This window comes from Ascaphus truei, chromosome 1 (assembly GCF_040206685.1).
Source record: "Ascaphus truei isolate aAscTru1 chromosome 1, aAscTru1.hap1, whole genome shotgun sequence".
Taxonomy (NCBI): domain Eukaryota; kingdom Metazoa; phylum Chordata; class Amphibia; order Anura; family Ascaphidae; genus Ascaphus; species Ascaphus truei.
In genome coordinates, this window is record NC_134483.1 from 192956593 (window position 1) to 192983594 (window position 27002).

The following is a 27002-nucleotide window of genomic DNA, read 5'->3' on the forward strand; positions in this document are numbered from 1 at the left end:
AAGCGGGAGTCCCATTCAGAACCAGGGACCGCCGCTATGTTAATTCTTCTGTGAAATTCCCTCTGCACTGGGCCATGATCATGCTTGGCTGTGATCACGGCCACATTTGGGCCGCTGTCCTCCAAGTGACGCAAAAGGGGAACTTGTATTGTGCCACATCTGTACATGCACTCAGAAGGATAAAAAAATCAATATAGCATTGAGAGAGGTGCATCTTAGGGGTTACCAGACAGTGCATTGTGAAGGTTAAAGCCCATCTGGTTACCCCTGAAACCATGGGGTCCCTGGTAGCTACATATCACCATAAATCAGGGACCAGGGATTATACATGTGAAAAATAAAGTGACCCCTGCTTTTCCGGTTTACATGTACCCTTTGCCCGAGAACTGTGAAACTTCTTTTGTGCAAGTTTTAGGTAGGTTATTTGGACAGAAATGCAATTACAGCTCAACCCCGTTATAGCGCGATCTGCTATAATGCGGTATGAGTGTGGACCCCGAATTTAAAAAAAAAAAAAAAAAAAACACACACTGCACAGCACACACTCACAGCCACAGCACACTGCATACACTCACAGCACACAGTCACACACACAGTCACACACACACACACACACACACTCTTTAAGGGAGCTTGCTCTCGCAAGACGGAAGCAGAAGCAGGAAGCAGGAAGCAGAGTCAGGGAGAAGAGCTGCCAGATGCCGAGTAAGTGCTGCTTGCTGTTGCCGCTGCCCCACCAGGTCTGGGAACACTGGGAGAGTTCTCAGCTTTCCCCCTCTGGCGGACGCTGTACCACCACACAAAAAAAATGTAAAAAATTTCGGCGGCCATTTTTTTCCCGCGACCCCGTTTATAACGCGGTGGTCGCGGGTGGCCCCCGAGGACCGCGCTATAACGGGGTTAAGCTGTATTTTTTTTGCTGGATTTCAGGGCTGAAGTTACCGGTAGACCTTTAATTCTCCCCGGCGATCAGACATGATTTGCCGGTGCCGGGTTGAGTTACACCAGGGCAACCCAGTGTCCCCCAGACTCCTGAGATTCGAGCCCAAATATCCCAAACCCATTTCTCTTATAAGTATAAGGTTCGCCAAAGTCCAAACTTTAATAAATTGTAAGCAGGTATAGGATATTCAGCGCTCGTGCTGCAAAGGTGGTAATAGGAAAAATCCCTGTGCTGCACGTGCATGGAGCGTCTCCCCAGAGGCTCCCACTTCAGAGGTGATCCCCCCTAAAAGGGGGGAGGGCACCCTGAGAAACAGACCAAAAGAAATGCACAAAAGCGCACAAGAGATAGAATTAATATCAGTAATTTATTAAAAAAAACACATAAATAGCTGAGAGGATCCAACCCCTCCTCAGCTCAAAAGGTAAAATACCCAGATACTAAAGCCATACATATGGTCTCTAAACATGAAATATCTTAGGACAATAAATCACATACAACAAAAAACAATCAATGTAAAAGTGAACAAAGAAAGTGCTGACAGCCCAAGGGGATTTAGATAAAAACCGCCATAGACGACTGTAATACCGCTGACAGGGGGAGACGAACACTTACACTAAGGCAAAGGTGGGGGTCCACGGATGACCGCACAGGATCCGGATCGCGGCACCAGGGAAGATGGAACAGCCACCACTAGAGCCTCAGGCCGGTTCCGTCTCAGCCTCTCAGCAAACACGCGCAGGATGACCTGTCGTGACCTCTACGCGTTTCGCACCACGTGCTTCGTCAGGAGGTCAGACATGATTTGCCGGTGCCGGGTTGAGTTACACCAGGGCAACCCAGTGTCCCCCAGACTCCTGAGATTCGAGCCCAAATATCCCAAACCCATTTCTCTTATAAGTATAAGGTTCGCCAAAGTCCAAACTTTAATAAATTGTACTTTATAATGTTTTATACATTTGTTATAAGTCTTTATACAGTAGCCAGGGCATCCAAGTTCTCATTTTAGAACGTCGCGGATCGCGGCTAGGAACTGAAGCCGAAAAGAGGACCAGGAAGCCCAGGTGTAGATCCCGGTCAGGGTAAGCCCTCCAAAGCGGGCACCCTGCACCTATTTTAGCCCAGATTTCATCCCCAGCACCCCAGTAAGTGTGTATATTTTTTGCCTTTTGTATTTCTGTTGTATTTCCAAGGTTTTTATCCAAATAAACCCCATTTTATTTCACCACCTTGTTTTGCCTATTGAATAATCCCGGTATACATTGGTTAAAAGACCTGGTCTCCCATGACATGCATCTGTAGAGAAGTATCAATGGAAATCATGCATGGAAAGCGGAACTTGACAGATGCAGCCGAGCGGAATTACTCATAATGGTGATCTACCAGCATTTATTCCGTTCTATAGTCTACAATCCACTGTTTTTCTGCACGCACTGATGGCAATCACATTCCGTTAGAACATGACGCAACGTGTTTCATCACAATGATGTGGCTTAAGGGACAGAGTGTGCATGGGTACCATCTGACACAAATATCAGAATGTTACTAGTCAGCCGTAGAGAAAAGAAAAAGAAACTTAACAGAAACAGATGAAAGAAATACATTCACCAATATTGTTATAATAAAGTATTGGTATGTAAGCATTCATTGAATCTATAGATGCACTAAAAAACCCTTATTGGAATATCCCCCAAAAAGTTTCTCTCTAACAAAAGTGACTTGAACCTATTCCCTCCTAAAATTGGAGGTGGGGAACATGTCCAAGTCCGATAGCACCAGGGCTACTGGGCAAAGTGTTTGGGAACTCTGCAACATAACTCCATTCACAAATTCCCTTCTGTGTTCCAAAAACCTTAGGAGCATTGGGCTTCTCTGTCGCTCCCAAAAACCTTATACTGAGGGCGCGTAGTGCTCCCAACATATCGAAGACCACAATTGCTCGACGACCTATACCCCACAAAAGTGGTTTGACAATTTACATAACTTTTGACTTTATAACTTTTCCAGTTGGCAAATGAAATTCATGTTTCTTTTATTTAATTGGTAACAGGTAACATCTACTTTCACATTCAAAATTACCAGAACGTTTTTGACTTTCTATGGGAGTCAAACTATTTTTATTTCTCGACGTACTTGGTGCTAAAATGTTTTTGATGTTTCTTGCCTTTCTGTAAGTAATGTTAGTTTTATGTGGCATATCCCAATGTTTATTCGAAATGTGTTTTTGATCAGCAAACTGATTCAATCTAGGAATGAACATAGAACAAGCACTGGCACTTTGAGTAGAAATATCACAAGAAAATTTACAACGTAAAACAGCTAAAATATTTTTGTAAAATGTTCTTAAAAGTTGGCCAAAAAAACATTCCTATCAATGCATTGGCCCTACAAAAGGCATGTTTAATAAAAAATATATATCTATACACACGCAGGAGCGATACCCATTATGGAGCATAATCTCAAGGTTGTCTTATAGTGACATACAATAGCTCTGCCTCTGTCGGGGCTGCAAATACAGTCTCCACTTTTCAAGCACATGCGTACAAATACACATGGGGCAATTTAAAAGGGGTCCCAGATATGTTGTAGGCGTCTATGACTCTTATACATGTGTTAATGCGACCTCTGCTTTTCATGTTGGGCAAACTTTTGCTGACTCAAGAAAGGGGTGACGTTTGTCAAGTTCATTTGAGTACAGAACATTTTTGCACACCTCTAGAGGGAAGGATGCCAAGTTACGTACTAACTTTTTAGAAATCCAAATACGTGACTACTTAGAATACCAAATTAAGTGCAGCTACAGAAAGCTCAAATCATTTACCAAGCTATCACTTGCATTTATTACTTGCTGAGTTTGTTGTGGTTAGGAGAGAATTCAATTAGTATGCCGTACAATGTATGGTGTATTTTAGGTTTATATATGGATGGAGAGATGGAGAAAGAGATGGAGAGAATCATGCCTGTGCCTTGAGTACACGAATAAGCACTGAACTTAGGATAGAAGCAACTCTCGCCATCCTGCTTGTATTCCTGTGCTTGAAGTGCAGAAATAAAAGTTCAACAATACAGGCATACCCCGCATTAACGTACGCAATGGGACCGGAGCATGTATGTAAAGCGAAAATGTACTTAAAGTGAAGCACTACCTTTTCCCACTTATCGACGTATGTACTGTACTGCAATCGTTATATACGTGCATAACTGATGTAAATAACGCATTTGTAACAGGCTCTATAGTCTCCCTGCTTGCGCACAGCTTCGGTACAGGTAGGGAGCCGGTATTGCTGTTCAGGACGTGATGACAGGCACATGCGTGAGCTGCCGTTTGCCTATTGGGTAATATGTACTTACTCGCGAGTGTACTTAAAGTGAGTGTACTTAAAGCGGGGTATGCCTGTACTGCAGATCCTATTTTGGTCATTTGTCGGTGAGCCTTAACTTATACTGCATTGGACAATCTACTATACCCCTAGTGGATTTGGATGAGTTGGCACCGAAGGAAACAATTTATTAATAATTACCGGTATTAATAAGCAGAGATGCATCTCCAAGAGTAGTTTGGTGTTAAAAGCACTGACTCTGAATTAGGGTAATTCTGTTTCATATTCTGGGTAGGTCAGCTCTCCTTGTGACCTTGCACAGGTCATTTTAGATCACTTTGTGTAGGGCACCAAAATTAGACTGTAATCCATTTGAAGTAGGGACCGTGTCTGCTTACAGTATTGAAAAATATATTAGAATGAGTAGTCGTTCACTGATCTATCTGCTCCTCAGATTGTGCTTTTTCAGTAGCCTTACCTCAGACTTGTCAGTGGGATGTTCAGAGCGGTCTCTTTTTCCTATTGTCTGGGACTCACAAGGGCCAGTTTATGAAAAAGCCGAAAGAGTACTTAAACATTTTGGGTGGGAATGAGCCCCTAAGTACATTTTATCAGAAGCAGTTAATTAGATCTCTCTTCATAATAAACCAAATGAATCAGAACGCTCTCCTATAGTGTAGTCCTAAGAAAACATAGCAGCAGGTGCATTTAGGTATATGATACAGTTAGGTCCGGAAATAATTGTACACTGACACAATTTTCAAAATTTTGGCTCTGTATGCCACTACAATGGATTTGAAATGAAACAACCGAGATTCAATAGAAGTGCAGACTTTCAGCTTTAATTCAAGGGGTTGAACAAAAATATCGTATGAAACGTTTAGGAATTGCAACCATTTTCATACACAGTCCCCGTATTTCTGGGGCTCAAATGTAATTGGACAAATTAACACAATCATAAATAAAATGTTCATTTTTAATACTTTGTCGAGAATCCTTTGCAGGCAATGACTGCTTGAAGTCTGGAACGCATGGACATCACCAAACGCTGGGTTTCCTCCTTTGTGATGCTTTGCCGGGCCTTTACTGCAGCAGTCTTCAGTTGTTGTTTGTTTGTAGGTCTTTCTGCCTTAAGCTTTGTCTTCAGCAAGTGAAATGCATGCTCAATTGTGTTGAGATCAGGTGATTGACTCGGCCATTGCATAAAATTCCACTTCTTTGCCTTAAAAAAACTCCTGGGTTGCATTCGCAATATGTTTTGGGTCATTGTCCATCTATAAAGTGAAGCGCCGTCCAATCAACTTCTCTGAATTTGTCTGAATCTGAGCAGACAATATATCCCTATACACTTCAGAATTCATCCGGCTGCTTCTGTCTTCTGTCACATAATCAATAAACACTAGTGACCCAGTGCCATTGTAAGCCATGCATGCCCATGTCATCACACTGCCTCCACCGTGTTTTACAGATGATGTGGTATGCTTTGGATCATCAGCCGTTCCAAGCCTTCTCCATACATTTTTCTTCCCATCTTTCTGGTACAGGTTAATCTTAGCTTCATCTGTCCAAAGAATGCTGTTCCAGAACTAGGCTGGCTTTTTTAGCTATTGTTTGGCAAAGTCTAATCTGGCAAAGTCTAATCTATTCTTGAGGGTTATGAATGGTTTGCACCTTGTGGTGAACCCTCTGTATTTGCTCTCGCGAAGTCTTCTCTTTATGGTAGACTTGGATAATGATATGGCTACCTCCTGGAGAGTGTTATTCACTTGGCTGGATGTTGTGAAGGGGTTTTTCTTTACCATGGAAAGGATCCTACGATCATCCACCACTGTTGTCTTCCGTGGACGTCCAGGCCATTTTGTGTTGCAGAGCTCACCAGTGCGTTCTTTTTTTCTCAGAATGTACCAAACTGTTGATTTGGCCACTCCTAATGTTCCTGCTATCTCTCTGATGGATTTTCTTTTCTTTTGCAGCCTAAGAATGCCCTGTTTCACATGCATTGAGAGCTCTTTTTACCGCATGTTGTGGGTTCACAGCAACAGCTTCCAAATGTGAATGCCACACCTGGAATCAACTCCAGACCTTTTACCTGCTTAATTGATGATGAAATAATGAAGGAATAGCCCACACCTGTCCATGAAACAACTTTTGAGTCAATTGTCCAATTACTTTTGGTCCCTTGAAAAAGAGGGGGCTACATATTAAAGAGATGTAATTCCTAAACCCGTCCTCCAATTTGGATGTGAATACCTTCAAATTAAAGCGGTTAGACTGCACTTTAAGCCCATATTCATTATTTAACTGTAACTTGAATTTATTTTGGTACACAGCCAAAATAACAAAACTTGTATCAGTGTCCAATTATTTCCGGACCTAACTGTATATAGAACATAGATTTGACCCATGAAGAGTCAGAAAGAAATCCATAACACAATGCACTCAATGCCAATATGATTAATGTTAGGCAACAGTGGCCCATAAAGAAATACCTCCTCTAGGTCAATAACAACCACTAAGGGATAGGTAATATAGAAACCGAAAATAATTTGTTTTATTAACATCAAAATATAAAATCAGAGTAATAGTTACAAATAATAATTATTTTTTTTAGGGGTTTCCCTCTTCATAATATCCAGTTTTATTTATTTACGTTACTACGACTATTGGCCAATATATATGGTATCACGCACCTAATTTTTCTGCATAATTGGAAGCCAAATTTATAGTCACTTTGTTCTATCCTCAAGTATCCAGACAAACATAGTACTAAAGTACTCACTGGTATTGCTACACCATAGAAAAGAAAGATAGTCATTGTACAGCATGCATGTATGTATGCATGTCTTTATTTATATAGCGCCATTAATGTACATAGCGCTTCACAGTAGTAATACACGTGGTAATCAAAAACATAACAGATAATATAAATAACAGATCATGGGAATGAGTGCTTTAGACATAAAAGTAACATTAAGGAAGAGGAGTCCCTGCCCCGAGGAGCTTACAGTCTAATTGGTAGGTAGGGAGAACGTACAGAGACAGTAGGAGGGAGTTCTGGTACGTGCGTCTGCAGAGGGCCAAGCTTTATGTATCATGTGTTCAGAATATCCACAGTACTATTCATATGCTTCTTTAAGCAAGTGTGTCTTAAGGTGGGTCTTAAAGGTGGATAGAGAAGGTGCTAGTCGGGTACTGAGGGGAAGGGCATTCCAGAGGTGTGGGGCAGTCAGTGAAAAAGGTTTAAAGCGGGAGAGGGCTTTAGATACAAAGGGGGTAGAAAGAAGACATCCTTGAGAAGAACGCAAGAGTCTGGATGGTGCATAACGAGAAATTAGGGCTGAGATGTAAGGAGGGGCAGACGAGTGTAAAGCTTTAAAAGTGAGGAGAAGAATGGAGTGTGAGATGTGGGATTTGATTGGAAGCCAGGAGAGGGATTTCATGAGGGTAGGTGCTGAGACAGATCTAGGAAAGAGTAGAGTGATTCTGGCAGCAGCGTTTAGGATAGATTGTAGGGGAGACAGGTGAGAGGCAGGAAGGCCGGACAGCAGGAGGTTACAGTAATCAAGACGGGAGAGAATGAGGGCCTGAGTCAGAGTTTTAGCAGTCGAGTAACAGAGGAAAGGGCGTATCTTTGTTATATTGCGGAGGAAAAAGCGACAAGTTTTAGAAATGTTTTTAATGTGAGGGGCGAATGAGAGAGAGGAGTCAAGTGTGACCCCTAGGCAGCGTGCTTGGGCTATTGGGTGAATGATTGTAGTTCCAACAGTAATGTGGAAGGAGGTAGTAGGGCCAGGTTTGGGAGGAAGTATGATCAACTTGGGTTACTGAAAGCTGATATTCCCAAAAAATTTCCCCAAATCATAATATATTACTTGTTAAATGTATTTGATTTTCAAAACAAAAAACTGGGATTACGTACTATTAACATACCCTGGACAGCGATCATTAAATCAGCTCCACTTGTGCATTATCTCAAGTATGACAAACCACATGAAAAACATTTGCTCTCTCTCCCTCATGGCTTATTAAGGGTCTGTAAGGACTTGAGAAAATTTGTTGTAAATTGCAAATATTACTTAATAGTATTAGAAAGACACAAAAGGAGCTGCACTACCCTAAACAGAGTATAAAATGGCCCCAACCAGAGGGAATACACCTGGGGTTCACCTATGGGGGAAGGAGAAATGAAGCAAACAAGAATGAAGCGTAACAGACAAGGCAAAGAAACTCCCACTAAAGACAAGGGCACTCAGGGGCAAATGCATATTTATTAGACACAACTAGACACACAAAAGACAAACACAATTTAAAAACAGAGAAAGGACCATCAGCAGGCAAAGCACAGAAGATAATGTGCATAAAGAAACAAAACCTCATCTAAATAATCACAGTGATCTCCTCACGAAAAATGTAAATGTGTACTCGGGTACAAAAGTGCAAAGTGTATGAAATGCAAAGGGAATCTTCCCTGGGGAAGAGCAAAATAGCAGCGGACAAACAGAGTTAGTGATACAAGAAATAATACAAAAACCTACTATAGCAACAGCAAAATAAAGCCCAATACAAGGCAGACTCAGCAGAGTACAAACACAATAACAGAGGAAAGGAAAAATGTAAAACCCTAATGACAGGTTAGTATTGCTCAAGGTTAAATAAACAGAACAGCATGGTGGAAAAACCTGTCCTGTTCACTGTACGATGGCAGCAAGCACCTGCCAAACCAGTCAGACTGTGATGAAGGTATGATACGGCAGAGGTTCTTTCCACAGCGTGGTGCGGAGATAGGAATACGCCTTGCTCAATAATGCAGTGGCTGTCCGTGTAGTAGTCAGATTGCGATGGTCTCCACAGAAGAGATGCCTGCTGATTACGTCACCTTGAGCAACGCATACACTTTGCACTATCGTACCTGGGTCCACGTTCACATTTTTCGTCAGGGGATCACAGCGATTGCCCCTTGTGACTTATGGTCTCCATATTTACTTCATTTATTTAGAGGAGTTTGTGCACATTTACAGTTTGTTTGCCTCGTCTGTTAGGCTTCTTTCTTGTTTGCTTAATAAATAGTATGTTACATTCCTTTCTAATCACTTACTTTTATCTTGCTCTGAAACGTATAATAAAATCACTGCATTAGCACCTCTTCTTGATTCATTGTTGAGGCATTTTTACAGCCCCTAGTACAGCTTTGTCAGAGTATAAAATGAAAAATCACAGGAGGACACTGCAATTTATACCGAGAAAATATCATGATGTCATAAAAGGGTGATGTAACGTATGTGTCACAATGCTAAGGAGTTCTGTTTTCTGGTGGTTCCGTAATAAGGGGCAAAAAAAACTATATGTAAAGAGTACAAAATTAAAGACGCTTGTGAATGGATTCTGATGACATAACCCAGAAAAAACAAGTGCTCCAAAACGTGGAAAATGTTCCAGATTAGCGATGGCTCATTAAGTCGGGAACCAAGAAATCTTTCGCTTAATACAATCACTTATCCATAACAGGGATTCATGTACAAAAGTGCCTGAAACGTGAACGGAAACTAGAACCACCACTCTTAGGTGATTCCAAGCAGTTAATTGGACCAAACCTAAATGGAGTAAGAAAATGTCAAAAATGACAGTAATTTGAACTGAACAGCAGGTTTTTGAAAATCTGAAAGCTTCTAGCTAATTTATCATGCCATTTAAGTGCTACTGGGGGGCTTTAATTCTAGAACGCTTACCATTTATTGCTTGCATTCCAGAATATACTGTCTATGTCCATCTAATATCAAAGTATTCTATACTCAAATGAGACTTTTCCAGTGCGCTCATTTTCTTTTGCCAAGTTTGCTAGCGCCTATAAATATTCAAACTATGAGAAGTACTTCTTCTGCCCATAAGAATACCAGGTAAAACTATTTTTAATTACTTTAGATCCATTTTAACAGAACAAGCTTACTTATTTTTAACTTTTATAATTTCCTGTTGATTCTTTAACAATGTTCCCCTGTATTGTGTTTCGGTAGTAGATTCAATTGGGTATTATGCACAGGTGTTATGGTGGCAGGTTTGAAATAATAGAAAGGGGGGGGGGGGGGGGGAGTTAGGGAGAGATCACAAAATCATACTAATTGAGTAAATAATGAACAGCTTCTGACAGCTTCTCTGGCTACCTTAACTGTGAACTATATGGGCGCTTACTACTATTACATCTGGATGTTTATATTCGGTATTCGCGTGCGCTTGGTTTGCGCATGCGCAATGGCGGTTTTGCATTAATCGTTACTATGGAGACGAGTAGGTATATATATGCTCCGCTTTCCCCCTCCTGCAAATTTTGTCCCTGACGAAACTCCATAGCTAGAGGGAAACGCACGTAGGACGCGCAATGTTGTCAGTCTCCTACTTGGAGCTGTTTTATACAGTGTCTGTAGTCATCTGTTTCTGTTGGCAGTACCTAAATGTCACTACTTCATTTGGTTTAGTGACATTAAGTCAATGAGGATATCTACTATCAACCTAGCTGTTTGTGTGCTTACTATAGCCTATGTGCTGTGGATTCATTTCAGTCACATCAGTTGCACCATGGGTGCTAGTCAATGGTGGCTGCACGCATGATGTTCACTCCCTGTAATACTTTGGGGGGTTCTGAATATCACATATTAACATTAGGTGGACTTTATATTTTATTTGTTTGATTACATCTTTTTCCTCACTGATGTTACCATTTATTTACTATTTGGTTTGCTACAGATCGAGAACTCTGACTATATGCACGATCAGTCCCATATACCCCACTATCATTAATTGTAGTTGTGGTTTTCCATCATTAAAACACTGGTGACTCAGGTGCAGGCCATTTGTGATTTAATTTATTTTTATATTTGTTACACAATCATCTGGTAATATATGTTTTAAGTTAATTCTATTAAAGATATATTTTAATTAGTGGTGTGCAGTTAAGTGAATTCTTTCAGGGGTTCAATCATTTTGTACCCCCTTTTTTTCATGTTTGAAATAAGCCAGGCCCCAAGTTAGTTTAGGTGATGTGTAGTTTATATGCTTATACTTGTAGGGTTGCTGTGAATAAGACAATTACAATACACTAGCTGAAAGTACCAAGTTAGTGTTGCTTGGGAATTCTAAAGAACCAACCTCATCCTCCTACCCCCTTTCTCCTCATCTCTTCTTTAATACCTTATGATGAACCCAACTCTTCCCACCTCTCTTCTCCAGAATTCTTACTTTTGCACGTGCCAACAGACTTCCTCCATTTCGTTCTTCGTCGGCTTTCTGTGTAAACTTTGTAGCTATGAGACTCATTATGATGTCACCAGAATGATGTCAGGTGCTAGATATATAGCCTACCACATACAAAACACCCAGTGGCTGATTTGCTGGGACATTGTAATAACTCATAGAATTAAAAATAGAATGTATCCAAACAGATGAAAACCTGCTTCTTGATCTCAGGAACCATCATGCAAAATGTGGTTACGATCTCTTAAGAATTGTCCAAATTCATAACGAACAGACAGGGTTCCAAACTACATAGTAGACGTGGTTCCACATAGGACCTAACATTCCTAGCAACACCCCCCTTGGAGTGTTCGAGAGGATCCAAAACCATGACGTTCGCCTTATTTTGATACATAATTACATAAAGTAATCCGTCCAAGTTTGGTTGTTCTAAGTGTTATAGTTTAGACGTTCATAATGAGACACAGACAAACATTCTGAAATACGATTTTAAACATATAAAGAGCAATAATACATCGTTTATTTCCCTGTGCAACTGCCGTTTAAGAGACCTCTCAAACTGATCCAACTGGCCCAGCTGATCATGGTCCATTACAGAAATATAGTGAAGAGGTCAGCAATTGTAACAGGATTTTACACACATTTTAGTGCTTATCCCCACAAATAAATTGTGCTAATATAAATATAAAAAGTGTTTAATTTCACATACAGTGAATAGTGTGACCATTTTTTAGATCAAACTCAATATACAAGACCTGCAGCCTGAAAATCTATTCATCACAATAATACTGTTTGATATTATACACTGCCAAGGATGACTATTGTTTTCAACAGTCAGACTTTGTGTCTTCTGGACTAGTAGGAACCCATGTTCATCCCTATTGCCTACAGGGGACTTATAATAATCAGAGTATTAGAGAGGGAGTGGCTCAGTGAGTAAAGACACTGACTGGCACTGAGAGTTTGTCGACTCCTTGTGACCTTGGGCAAGTCACTTTATCTCCCTGTGCCTCAGGCACCAAAAACATATAGATTGTAAGCTCCACGGGGCAGGGACTGTGTCTGCAAAATGTCTCTGTAAAGCGATATGTAAAACTAGCAGCGCTATACAAGAACATGCTATAATTATTATTAGTAGTATTGCGGTTCTAATCACAGGTATCAAACAGTAACACAGCAATATTTGTTAAATTAAAAGGGTTGAACAAAGAAGCCTATTTTGAATTGGCATTAAAGTAAATGAAGGGTAGAACTACTGTTTATTGCCTATTTGCGGTTACAACACTTCCTAAGCTTTCAGGGCCAAATGTGTCCCTATAGGCAATTTCGTTATTCTTTTTGTAATCTGCGTTTTTTTATTTTTATAAAAATTAAACCTTAAAATGCAATTCTACAAAAGCTCTGTGGTAACGTCACTGCCTGTGAAGCAGGTGACACTGGTTCGAACCCAGCTCTCTGTGACCCCTAGGCAAGTGACCTTGCCTCCATGTTCCTTAGGCACCAAAATGATATTGTAAACTATGGGGCTGAACTCATTGTGCCTGCAAAGTTCTATGTACAGCACTTCTACCATTGTCAATACTAGATAAAAGAAAAATATTATTGCAATTACAGCTGAACCCCATTATAACGCAGTCCTTGGGTACCACGGAATGAGACCGCGTTATAACCGGGATCACATTGTAGCGGATTGTGATATAACGGGGTTGAGCTGTTCGATCTTTTGAATATCAGCAATATCTTGACTTATGAAGGAGCAACTCCTTCTTGGCACACACCCCCCCCCCCCCCCCCCGCCCAAAATCTATTTTTATTGCTTGATGAAAAGTGATACAATTGTGTTAATAGGCCTGTGAGCGAGCATCTTAGGTTAGATGGGTCTGGTAGTAAATTGCTTTAAGAATACCCCACATTTTAAACACCTTCATGATCATAAGTAAACGCAACCTGACATGTAGTATAAAACATTTAATTTATTGACTAATTAGTTAAATCAAATAATTTCCGATATTTCAAGGAAACGGCAAACAGAAAAAGCAATAGGGAGGGCATAATGAGATGCAGTGAGAGACAGGAAGGAGGAGACAGTTTCAATGTATTGGAGGATATGAGGAGTAGGATGTAAGAGCAGGTATATAAATCATGCCTGGGAGGGCAATGTATTACTGAAGGTTACACAGGAAGTCTTTAAATGTGTAACAATTGTCAGAGCATTTAGAAAGCCAAGTTCTCACAGTTGCAGGGTTGGAGTGCAGAGTCCAATTCTTGTATTTTTCACCTCCAATCCAACTCCAAACTGAACTCCACAGACAATTAAGATGTTACACAGCCAATGTGCAGTCTCATTGGCTGTCCCTGAGCAACAGGCCGTTCTGCCTACCACAGAGGGATGTGCAGACACCCTTAGATAGATATATCCATCTATATAATGCATGCACGGATTGGGACTTATGAGGCCTTTAATATCTCAGGAGGATAAAACATATAAAATGGTTATGTTCCCTACTTAAAATGTAGCATGATGTCTCGTGTCAGATATACAGCCAACCAGGTACAACACCCAGTGGCTGACTTGCTTAGAGAAATTGCGGATGACAGATGGGAGGCAGCGGAGGAGATGGGCATCCCAGGACAGAAAGGAAGGAGAGGGTGGTTGTTGGTGGGGGTGATGGCCAAGAGCAGGGTCCAGGCAGGTTTGGAGGATGTTAGAAATTGAAAAAATATATATATTTTGAACTCTCCCTTCTTTGGAAACCCTGTCCCGGGCAACGCCGGGTAATTCCGCTGGTACTGTATATCTGCTCGTTACCCGATTGAGGCACATGTAAAATGTTATACTGCTTAAAAGCAGCAATTTAATTAATTAAATTGAAGCACTTTTAACACTAATGTATTTCTATTATTATTGTACCAATTAATTAACTATTTAAACTGATTGCATCTATTATATATTTTTGAACTCTACATGTGTGTGATGTAGAGACTAACGATCTGTCTCATTATAGCCCCATGCGTACCCAGTTAGTACAATTAACATCTAGTTTACCATCCACCAATGGGAACTTCGCTAAGAGTATATATGTCTCCCCCATCCACCAAAACGTTACTCCTGATGAAACCGAATAGGTGAAACGCGTAGAGTGACGTTTACTACACTGGCCGGAACCCCTGGAAGCGGATGACGTCACTTCCGGTTTTCGCTGAAACGCATCCGTTACACGCACGCTACAGCAGAGGGGAACCTGAGATATCATCCATCCGGCTGCAGAGATCCACTGCGTGTGATCTAAATGCTTTTTTAACTTTGAAACCATGTGAGTGTATTACATTTCACTTACCTTTCAAACCTTTTGTATACAGTCTGCACTATGTCCAGTCTTATGCTTTACTAAGGTCCCTTGGAATCTATATATCTGTGGCAAAGACTGATTTCCTGATCGTTTTGTGGCATCTACAGCACCCAAAGATACCCTTACGTGCCTCAAACTCTCTCATGTTTGTGAGTATTCTAAAGATAGACCAGTCATTACACTTTGATCCTATCACATACAATATTGCACTATCAATATTTTTTGTTTCCACATATTTTGCGCTTCCCGATGATCCATCCCTTCTACTTACCACGAGGATTGACAGAGCAATCCTACACCGGGTTATAGCAGCATTTCCACATGTGTTTGTATAAGTATCACCATTTAATTATTTAATTATCACTATACTATTTTGCACACTTTGATTTATTTAGAGCGCCACTATTTGATAAGTTTTCTTTTCACATTTAAAAGCAGCAATACCTGTTCACCACTTTTTTCTTCCTTTTAAAAATTATATTTAAAATGTAAAGCATGTGACAATGTATGAACTGACAATTGTTTGTTGCTCCTGTAAAAATTATGATTGTGTGCCTAACAAACTGGCCGCAGTCTGAAATGCTGCAGCTGATATGTAACATTATATTACTACAGTAAGTGTAATACATTATTGTTTCAGAGTAATAGATAGTCTGCTGTTTGGAACACAGCAACAGATCTCTTTGTGATACTTTGTTGCCAAAGGGCAGAGCTCAACAAGGTGTGCAAGAGCCTGTATATGACTGTCTAAATGGTTGCTGTATCAACCAAAGGATGATCAGTAAAAAAAAAAAAAAACAACAAGAACGCTGACAGTATTATCTATTAGTACAGATGTGATTTAGAAAGAAAAACAAAACAAACAGGATTTTTTTTTTACGTTTTGCTGCTTTAAAGACCCAAATACATTTTGTCACCTTAACATGGAGCATTCAAAATAAGGTCCTTTGTACTGTATGGCTGAATCAGTGAAATTAACACTATTTACAGTGTATACCCCATTTTATTGCCTATATCCCCTCGTCCCTATTGTTCTGACAGATGTCCCAGCTATGTAGTTTGGGGTGTAGAAAATATAAGTGTAATTGCACATTATTGACTCTCAAGAGTTTAATTACTAGATTCAGAGAGTCTACAGAGACAAGAAAAACATCATTAGCACACTTCATAACAATGCCGTTGGCATTTCTTTATTCCCACCATAACAATAAGAATCATCTACAGAATATGCTTAAAAGACTTGACCTGCAAAAGCCATGTTTGGTTGATCTGCATTATAGTTAATGGAATCAAAAACTCATCAAAACGCGCAGGTTTCACAAATCTTACCTGCATCAGCTCTGGATCGCTGAGCTGCGGTCTTTCCGAATGGGGTCTTCATTCATCTGTGTAAAAGTGGGCAGCAAAGCTGCCAGACTAGGGCGAAAATCCTATGCTCTCCAATTTTGCTGTGGTTGCCTCAGTCTACTCAAAGAAACGGCCCCCGGTCAGCCTACCATCCAAACGATAGCTCCGTGCTTCCAACCTTTGCGGCTCTGATCTGCAAAACAAGAGCAACAGTTACATAATTAATGAGTGGGACATGTAAGTTAATGTGAAATACAAATATATCACACACCGTTTACTTGCATGCTCACACTTTGAATGATGATATCTGCCGTAAATACACTGGCGTTCAAAAGAACAGGGCAGGTTTCACAAACCAGCACAAGATGGGTGGAAGGACTCCTGAGTGTTTTGTGCCACCTATGAACAGCAAATGAAAATTGTGATTTAAAATCAGTCTGGGTTCAACTTTTCAACCAGAAAGCCTGTAGCGATTTCTTTATTTTTATTTTACAAATAAAATGACAACCCACAAGCTATTGAAGTAGTCCCGAAAAACGCAAGCATACAGAGACTTCATGTGTGTAGATTTAAATGTGACATACACAATTCCTCCTCATTTCCATGTATAAAACAGAAATAAAAAGAGTAGCTGGAAGGGGAAAAAATAAATAAAAATCAATGCGTTGACAACAAGATGGAGCACGTTCCAATCCATACACCAAAAATGTAATGACCTTACACGTAAAGAACGTGGTCTCAAGGACAGTAGCAGATCGCAAGGGCTGTATATAGATACAGAAGCACAGCCTGAATCTCTCACAAGAACAAATCCACGGTATTATTACCTCAAATATATATTCACAAATATTAAACGACGTGATGTTTCCTTGTATGCCTAAAAACAGTAGTTTCAAACATTTCATTAAATAAAAATGTTTGGCTGAAGTATACAGAAGCAGATTCATTTCAATAGCGTTTATTTTTACTTGTGGGTTCCATTTTTTTTTTTTTTTTTAACGTGGCAAAAAATGAATGTGATAGCGCTATTAAGCCTTTCCCCTGTGACATCAGTGGACTTCACTGCAAAGAAGGGGCAGACACTCCCTGTACTCCTAATTGTTTAATGGTTTATCACAGGGGTGCGCAAGAGATTTTCATGGCGCTTACAGAGGCCCAGCACTCTCCCCCAAAGCATTTGCATGAAATGCCGGCAGAGCACACAAGGCCTCTAAGTTCCCTTATCTCGTCTCCGGCGGCTTCTGGGCGCCAAATGACGCAGCAGGGTCACATGCCGTCTCGTTGCCATGGCAACACGTCACATGACGTCAGAAACGCCGGAGACAAGGTAAGGGGAAGGGGCACAGACGGAAAAAAAAAAGTTTTTGCACCCCTGGTTTTTCAGATTATACGTCCATACAATATACCTAGGTAATTTTCCTTTTAGTTCTTTATCAAAATGAAACCGGCAAGACCTCTTATTTTAGTTTGCTTCACTCTCCAACTTGAATGTACGAGTCACGGGAGCGTCAAATACAACTTTGTAGGACCCTGTATACCAGGAGTGGCCAACTCCAGTCTTCAACTGCACCAGCTGTGCTGAAGCAGGAATATTCTTAAAACCTGGCCTGTTGGGGGCCCTTGAAGACTGGAGTTGGCCACCCCTGCTGTATATCATACAGTGGGAGGAGGAATGATGCAAATGTTCCACACTGAGTAAGAACACATACAGATTAGTCCTGCTGCTGCATTTAATACAATGTTCTGGAAAAAAAAAAAAAGAAAGACTGACTGATGTGTGGACATCATATGCTTGACTTTATTGAACAATAAAAGGTCAGTGCTGTCATCCAATGGACATATTCAATTACAGCAGAGTTTTGTGACGGCGAGGGGGTAACCAGGCTTTATAATAAAGGTTAAGCCCACTTGGTTGCTCCTGAACTGTGTTTTGGGGGTCCTACAGGGTCAGCTCTCAGACCCGTGTATTGTGCATGCAGTTCTGTACCAAGTAATACAAAAAAATGCGACAATTGCAATTTTTCATGTTTTACCCTTTCCAGGAGTGCTAGTAAGTGGAGACGACCAGGCTGTGAGTGTCAGGGCAGGTTTGACGGAGAAACGTCTTTCAGATGGTGCCTATTTAGCGGGGTTCGAAAGTTACTGGAGAACCCAAAAAACGTACCAAGGGATCAGGTTAGATTCCCGGCTACGTTGAAGCGAAGTGCTCCGGTCAAAAAAAATAAATATTTATTTATAAAATATTTTACCAGGAAGTAATACATTGAGAGTTACCTCTCATTTTCAAGTATGTCCTGGGCACAGTTAAGACAAATAATACATGGTTACAAATACGTTTACATAAATGAACAGGGTATACATTATATATACACAAGACATTGCATGCACAGTTAAAGAAAATATATATTATGAGCGTATGAAACAGTTACAGACCAGATTAAAATGTGAGGACGTCCTACTTCAGCACAGACCAGAAAAGGTAAAAAGGAGGCACAAGGAGGAAAAGGGGCACTGAAACAGTCAAGAGGTCCCTAATTTAACAGGAGGGGCAGCCCAGTTCACCCTAAATCTGGTATAAGGAGTTTAGGGGATACTCCAGCCAGGTATAAGGCTGAGAAGTTTTTATATTAGAATAAAGAAAACTATCCGTTTGCAGAGTACAAGAGATATGGTTGGGGGGGGGGGGGGAGGGGGACAGACAGTTTAGCGTCCCCTCTATCCATCATCCCCAAAAGACGGAAGGGATTTCTAATAAAGTGCGCCAAGCATGTTTGCCTGTCTCTGGTATAGGGGTTCAGGGGTGCTCCAGCCATGTATAAAGCTGAGCAGGTTTTTGTCAAAATAAGAAATTAATTTATTGAGTGTCAGATATGGCTAGTGAGGAAAAAACAGTTACTGTTTTCACTCTATCTCCCACACCAAATAGACAGCACATTTTAATAAAGAGGAGAAAAGTATGGTTTATTAAAAGCTGGTATGTTTTAAAATGTCATATACTTTATACATGAAGCATAACACAGGGTCTTTCATTTCCTAGCCACCTGGGGCTTTGGTGCCGGTGAGAAGACTCCTAGGTCCATAGATGAATGGACACATAAGGGTGTGAAAGACATTAATTAAGATGGTTGTGTGAAGTGCCAGTGGCTTGTAAAGAAATACAGGCCATCCTGGAAAACTGTCACCTGGCCAGACACAGCGGCTCCAGCACTGCAGAAGCTTTGCATGACAACTAAGCAAGATAGTGATTTTGTCACACATGCCCAGTGCCATGCTGAAGCTAGAGGTGCCAAGTTTCATAAACCTGGCAAAGTGTGTGAGTGGCTAGGGATGAAGATCCCACGCTGCAGATTGGCTATAATACTGCAGGAGTGACTTTGAAAAGGTTATAAAAAAATAAAAAATAAAAAAGTGAGCAGCCAGTCTAGAGAGCAGGTTTTCCCACCATTGATTCAATGGGATTCAATATTTTTGCCAAGATTTCCAAGTTCTCAAGATCCTAAGTCCTAGGAGTTCTAAGTGTCTCCAAGCCTAGAAGCCCTGCGGAGACAGCTACAGGACTTTAAGCAGAAAAGTTACTAAGTCAGACTTTCAGTCCCATTTGGAGTGGAAAGTGCGGGAGCTGCTGGAGGAATGCTGATTTGAGCTCCAGAACCTTGTGGGCTAAGTCCTGGTCAACCAACGGACTATTTAAAATCTTTATTTCCATCAGGAAAGTCAGTGTTCCAACCCCAAACTCCAGTAAGTATCTTCTTCTGCCTATTGTAAGTCAATGTGTGTTTGCCTGTTTCTGCAGAATAAATTACAATTTATTTTACCTATTGGCTTTGCTCAGTGATATGATCCCGGTTTTAAATGTGTAAGTACCTGGTCTCCCGTGACTAGTTGACAAAGTATTTTTTTTTACTATGCAAAATGACTAGATGAGGATCACGTTAAGAAATCAATGGTGTATGTATGTATGTATGTATGTATGTATGTATGGTCACATTTTGGTTCTGTGTGGCACTAGACGTTTATAAGCAGTCATGCCTACACTGTGGTTTGAATATAATGTGCTTAAATGCCTGCCTGGTTTTCAAATACTAAAATAAAGAGGGGAAAAAAGCTTTGTGAATTAGGTCAAAAAATTTAAAAAATATGTTTTAAAATGTGCATGAAATGGTGACAGGCACATGGAGAGGATTCACCGGCCCACCAGCTTGCAAAGGTATAAAAGGTCAAGACAGACTGCTGGATATCTGCATCCTCTCAACTAGCAGGTTTATTGCTCTTTGGATGTTACAGCAGAATCCCGGCACAGTTGTATCACATTCCATCTCCAGCCTCTCTCTGGCTTTACACCCTGGCCCCGTCTAAGGCGGCAGCCAAAATGTGCATGTCGTTTGTACACTGCACCTGGCAACACCCCAAACTGAAAACACTACGGCGTCATGTTAAATGACTTCAGTCCAATCTCAGCTTTGTTATTTTGCTCTCCCTCTTGCACTTTTGCCTTTAAACACTAGCTCCCACACTTTCTCGTCTAAACCCGCCTTCCTAATTTCCCATTATTTACGGTTATCGCCTTTATTCTGTAGCCATCAACTCCATTTGCTTCTCGAATCACCATCATTAAAAAAAAATAATAAATAAATAAAAATAAATAAATCCAGCAACACCCCCTATTACTCTAAAAGTGCTCACACACTGCTGAACGTTTCTGGAGGAAATCACAAGCAGATTTCCTCCACTATAAATTCATACTCTCCTCCTATTTCTCTGTGCTTTACTTTGCCAAGCAAATCTACTTTTCTTCACTCATACTAATTCTGTCCTCAATGTCTATACGCCACATTTAACTCCCTTCTGTGGCCAACTGCACCTGTGCCCCCTTCCGCCATGAAGACCCCAAACCTCGCCACCTACTTCAGAGGTCATGTCTTATGGACTCCATGTTATCTTTCAGTTTAGGCACAGTGCATCCAGCATCCAAGCATTTTCTAGCAGCACCAATACAATAAAGTTGTCAAAATGTTAGCTTGGGTGCAGTTTCTGAACATGCCAAGAGCTGATGTAAATCACATACGTTCTGCAACATTAAAGCAGCAGTTCAAGAAATATTCTATATGCAGTGTGAACCGTCTGTGGCTCAAGGCTAATCACACACTGAGAGCTGTGTCTCCTCTGGACATGATTGTTTGAAGCAGAGCACGTGGAGATTTGGCCTGATCAGATGCATGTAGCGTGAGGGGAGCAACTGAGAGCATATACCCGTTCCTGTATATGGATATGTCTGCAATAACATAGTGTGATCGGTGTGGCGTAATGACACTCACAATAAGAACCGTAGCTCCCCCTTCTCTCTTGGCGTAGCGGAGCACCTAGAAAGGTGACTGATCTTCCTCCATTGCGTGGCCACGATCCGGATGAACAGTAGGTGATCGATGCGCGGCGGCATCTATCACCTTCTCACCAAGAAATATCCTAAAATGTGTATTTTTTTTTTTTTTTAAATAAATCAGTTCTGTACTATGAGAAAATACTTGTAGCATTGTAAAAAAAAAAAAAAAAAATAATGTTTTAAAGACATTTTTAATGTTTCTAATGTAGGAAGCATTTCCAAAGTGACAGCCCACTTCCTCGTCTAATAGGCTCTGGCTCTTAAGTCCCGACCTGTCTCTAGCAGTGAACTAATTGTATCTAGTATCTGCTCAGTCAATCATATTCCAGGACTACATTGCCCACAATGCTGTGCAAGAACCGAATTAAATAACCCTGAGCAAGCAAAATCGATTACAGGAGAATGGATCGATCTAGAGCTTAGCTAATCACTTGTCAGTGTGCAGATTGTATTGATGCACATTTTGAATGGGGGGAGTGAGGGGGGGGGAGGGGAAATGTTTTAACGGCAGCTTGAACTGCAGCTTTAAACAACTTCTTATAAAATACATTTACTTCCAGTAACAGAAGACCGTGCTAAATTTACTAGGACTAATGTGGTATAAACTTGGGAAAAATAGCTTTTGTTCCCACAATTTTGCAGTGTTTGCTTCTATGTAACTGTAGTTAATAGTGTACATGTAGGAGCCAAAGTAATTACAATACAATTGTACTTGCACAATTTATGATTATGAAGCTTTTACACAATGTATAGAGGACCGATTTGTAATATTTATTGTAAAATCCAATATTGTGTTTATATTCTGTTAGAAAATTATGCAATGATTATGCTTTCAGCTCGTTCTCATGGTTATGGTATTGGCCACATTTTTGCCAACCATGCTGAAAACATAACCCTTCCCATAGTCAAAGAGATAACCTTACAGATATAATTTGCCCTAGAGATTCCAATGGGATTACAGTCTTGAAAATCAGACACAAACACACCGCCCCCCCACATTTGCCATAACAAAGAAAAAACAAATACAAATTTAGGAGAAACGAAGTATGAAATACTGAATAATCAATTAAGACAATTAAAAATCTTCCTTCGTGAATTGCCTGATGTGGAGTACATACCATATAATCAACTTCTGATTTGTACCCAGCTCTCACAATGAATAACATTTATTAAACACCCAAAAGTATGAAGGGTGAAACATTTCGACACAAATTTTGCACTAAAGTAAAGGTGGACAAAAATATAAAATACAGACAGTCCTCCTTTTACAACGAATGGCTTATCCAACGCTATGCAATGCATACCTATGTTCATTTTTACAACGCCAAAACGGCTTATCCAACACTTTGCAACGTTGTGTGTGTATATGTATATGTGTGTGTGTATATGTATGTGTGTATATGTATATGTATGTGTGTATATGTATATGAGTGTGTATATGTATATGAGTGTGTATGTGTAGTGTGTGTGTATATGTGTATGTGTGTGTTATTTATATATATATATATATATATATATATATATATATATATATATATATATATATATATATATATATATATATATATATATATATATATCAGTACCGTGTTAGCCGAGCTTCAATAATCAAAAAAATAAATAGATGATACCGTTCTGTGGCTAACGAAATGCTTTTATTTGTGCGAGCTGTCGAGATACACTGATCTCTTCTTCCGGCGATGTTACAATGAATGAAGCAAAAGGTAAATTTCAAAACAGTGTCTCTTGGAATGTTATCTGTGCTGTGCCTTCCCCCGGTGTGGATGTGTTTTATGGCTAGAGGTGTTAAATGGTTACTGAAAGCAAGTGAAGAAAGAGTGTGTATGTGTATCAGTGTGAATAAAAATGAATGGAGAGCCCACAGTACATACAGTGCTTAACACAAGGTGTGTGTGGAGTGGGACTGGATATAAATGGTGTGGGTGGGTGTGGAAATGTGAGAGTTAGTAGCACAACTAAAAGTGTGTGTGGATACTTAGTGGTCCCTATTGGTGTATAGGGATGGAAAAACAAGGAGTATTAGTATGTGTGAGAGACAGCTGTGTGTGCATACATATAGCACAGTATGTACAGACGTGGCCTTTAGCGCTTATGGGACGAGAGTTCACTACTGTCAGTAATGACTCATAAAATTTCTATCTCTGTTTAGGCCACTGCTAAGTGTCCCGAACAGTTGCATAAATTTGTATTTCGGGGTTTTAAGATTACCTTTGAGTATGGCAACCCTCAGATCGTTCATCTTATGGCAAGAGTCAGAGAAATGTTCGCCAACAGGACTGTCTCTTGTACCGCGTGTGATGCTGTGGCGATGCAGGTTCATTCTCTTGTTTAGCCCCTGACCTGTCTCACCTATGTAGTAGCAGCCCCCTGGGCATTTCATGCACATGAGGTACACGACATTTCTGGAAGAACAGGTGAACCTTCCTCTGATTTTGTATTCCCGATTCCTGTGTGGTATTTGTATTGTGTCCGCTGTGTAGAGCATTGCGCAGGTTTTGCATCTTGGGTCCTGGCATATATATATATATATATATATATATATATATATATATATATATATATATATATATATATATATATATATATATATATATATATATATATTAAAACACAAAATAGGTGCCGCAGTCAAATCACCCCTAAATGGTCGAATTAAAGGGATAACCAGTGGTCAAGGTAAAAGATAACCCTCTGGTGGTGCAACCGACCCACAAAATGTATGAAACATGAAAAGAAAAAAGAAGGGTCAAAAAGGTGCACTCAAACAATATCTAATGAAAAATGAAAAAATTTACTTTATTAGCAATGAGAAATAAAAAAACACACAAGACAGACCCAAACAACTACCACATAATAAATTGCTGTGCGTAAATGCAGTTATAAATATAGCACCAAGTCACATGGATTATGCACCAAAACACATGAAGGTCTGTTGAAAACCAATACATAAAGGTTCAAGTATGGCATAACAAAACCAGGGGAAAAAATAATTCCCCCAGTAATGAAACTGAGATCGGCCGATCTAAAAAAGGTATTAAACAAACCAGACCACATGAAAAATAGTAATACCTCAAATGCCTGCTAGTCAAGCAGCAAGGATGAGAAATATACTCAGAATATTGCATGAAGTAACATAAACATGAAAGGCACGGTTAATGGGTATAATAATAAGCATAATAAAACACACAGCATGAATACCTAACAAGGTATTATTATGCTTATTATTATACCCATTAACCGTGCCTTTCATGTTTATGTTATGTTTGTTTGGGTCTGTCTTGTGTGTTTTTTTATTTCTCATTGCTAATAAAGTACATTTTTTCATTTTTCATTAGATATTGTTTGAGTGCACCTTTTTGACCCTTCTTTTTTCTTTATATCTATATATATCTATATACAGTGGTCGACAAATCACCAAAAAATCTACTTGCCAAACAAAAAAATCTACTTGCCACGTAGTACCACACGTGTGCTGCTTGGGCCAAAAGGAGCTCGCCACGATGTTAAATCCACTCGCCCGGGGCGTGCAAATGTATAGGTTTGTCGAACACTGTCTATATAGATATATATATATATATGTGTGTGTGTCACATACACAGAAAGTGAATACCGCATCAACTTCCAATAAGTAAATGCAATGTCTAAACCTAATGTGAAGAAGCCTTAGCGGGCGAAACGCATTAGTGGGAATTTTTTAACTGTTGCTGCTGCTGACCCTGCCTGCTTACACTCTATTGGGACAATTATTTTTGTTTTTTCCATGGAAACATTTTTTGTGGACTATGCTTACCTGAGACTGCAGTATCATGCCACCAAGGAGCTGAGTATCTTCCTCAATTTTTCCCCATTAATATAACATATGTATTTGGGTCACTGAAGTACTTAATATATATACTTCCTTATTGATATACACTGTGTGTCTGGTATTAGGCTTACAGGTTTTTTATCATCCAATATCCTGTATTCTGGTATAGCATATCTGTTATTTATTTAGTATAATTGTATATGTTTCCTTTGAGGTCTGACATTCAATTACCTTCAGCTTAGTATCATTCATTATGACCGGCCGGTCTTTTTTCACTGCGGGAATTTTGTTCCCATAAGTGATCTATTATTCTATGATACTGTATTATTCGTGCTGGGTTTACAATATTGTATTTTTGTTATTTTGAGTGTATCAATATGATTATCTGTCTAAATTAATCAGGCAGTCTCTCCAGTCAGCTGTTTGTTTTTTCATTATTTTTTGATCTAATAAATTACCATAACTATTTTGCACATCTGAGTGCTTTTTAGAGGTTTTCTTTTTTGTGTTATATATATATATTATATATATATATATATATATATATGTATATATATATATGTATATGTGTATACATATATGTGTGTGTGTGTGTGTGTGTGTGTAATATATATATATATATATATATTTCATTTTTATACACACACACACACACACACACACACACACACACACACACACACACACACACACACACACACACACACACACACACACACACACACACACACACACACACACACTTTCAGGAACCTTTTGACACCTCTAGCCATAAAACACATCCACACCGGGGGAAGGACCAGCACAGATAACATTCCAAGAGACACTGTTTTTAAGTATACCTTTTGTTTGCTTCATTCATTGTAACATCGCCGGAAGAAGAGATCAGTGTATCTCGAAAGCTCGCACAAATAAAAGCATTTAGTTAGCCACAGAACGGTAACATCTATTTATTTTTTGATTATATATACACAGGCATACCCCGCTTTAAGGACACTCACTTTAAGTACACTCGCGAGTAAGTACATTTCGCTCAAAAGGCAGCTCACGCATGCGTCTGTCAGCACGTCCTGAACAGCAATACCTGCTCCCTACCTGTACCGAAGCTGTGCACAAGCGGGGAGACTGTAGAGCCTGCTACAGATGCGTTATTTACATCAGTTATGCACGTATATGACCATTGCAGTACAGTACGTGCATCAAAAGTGGGAAAAAGGTAATGCTTCACTTTAAGTACATTTTCACTTAACATACATGCTCCGGTCCCATTGCATACGTTAATGCGGGGTATGCCTGTATATATATTACTAGCGGATATACCCGGCGTTGCCTGTGAGTTAAATTTCCCGCTCCCTCCTCTCCCCCTATTTCTGTGCTCCCCTCTTTCTCAGTTCTCCCCCCCCACCCAACAGGGAGGGTGGGTGGGGACAGGAGGGGGGGTGGGGACAGTGGACAGGAGGAGGAGGGGGGGGTGGGGACAGTGGACAGGAGGGGGGGACACAGTATCACACACACACACACAAACAGCGAGACACACACACACACACACACACACACACACACACAGAGGTCTCAGTCCCGTGCAGCGCTC

At 40.1% G+C, this 27002-nt stretch overlaps 1 protein-coding gene across 15 annotated transcripts in view; it reads right to left on the minus strand.

The window, feature by feature from the left end:
- The window catches only part of SPIN1 (spindlin 1), a 103108-nt gene that overhangs the window by 25942 nt on the left and 50164 nt on the right, over positions 1-27002 (minus strand). For 6 of the 15 annotated variants that reach the window (XM_075599659.1, XM_075599739.1, XM_075599730.1 and 3 more), the window contains one exon: positions 16188-16398. The exons of 5 other annotated variants lie outside the window; for them this stretch is intronic. In XM_075599659.1, coding sequence (XP_075455774.1) covers positions 16188-16239 — 52 coding nt within the window. In that variant the 5' untranslated portion in view covers positions 16240-16398. Of the gene's footprint in view, positions 1-16187; positions 16399-16476; positions 16605-27002 lie in introns of those variants that run through there. 4 more of the 15 variants (XM_075599669.1, XM_075599688.1, XM_075599678.1 and 1 more) reach the window with 2 other exon arrangements.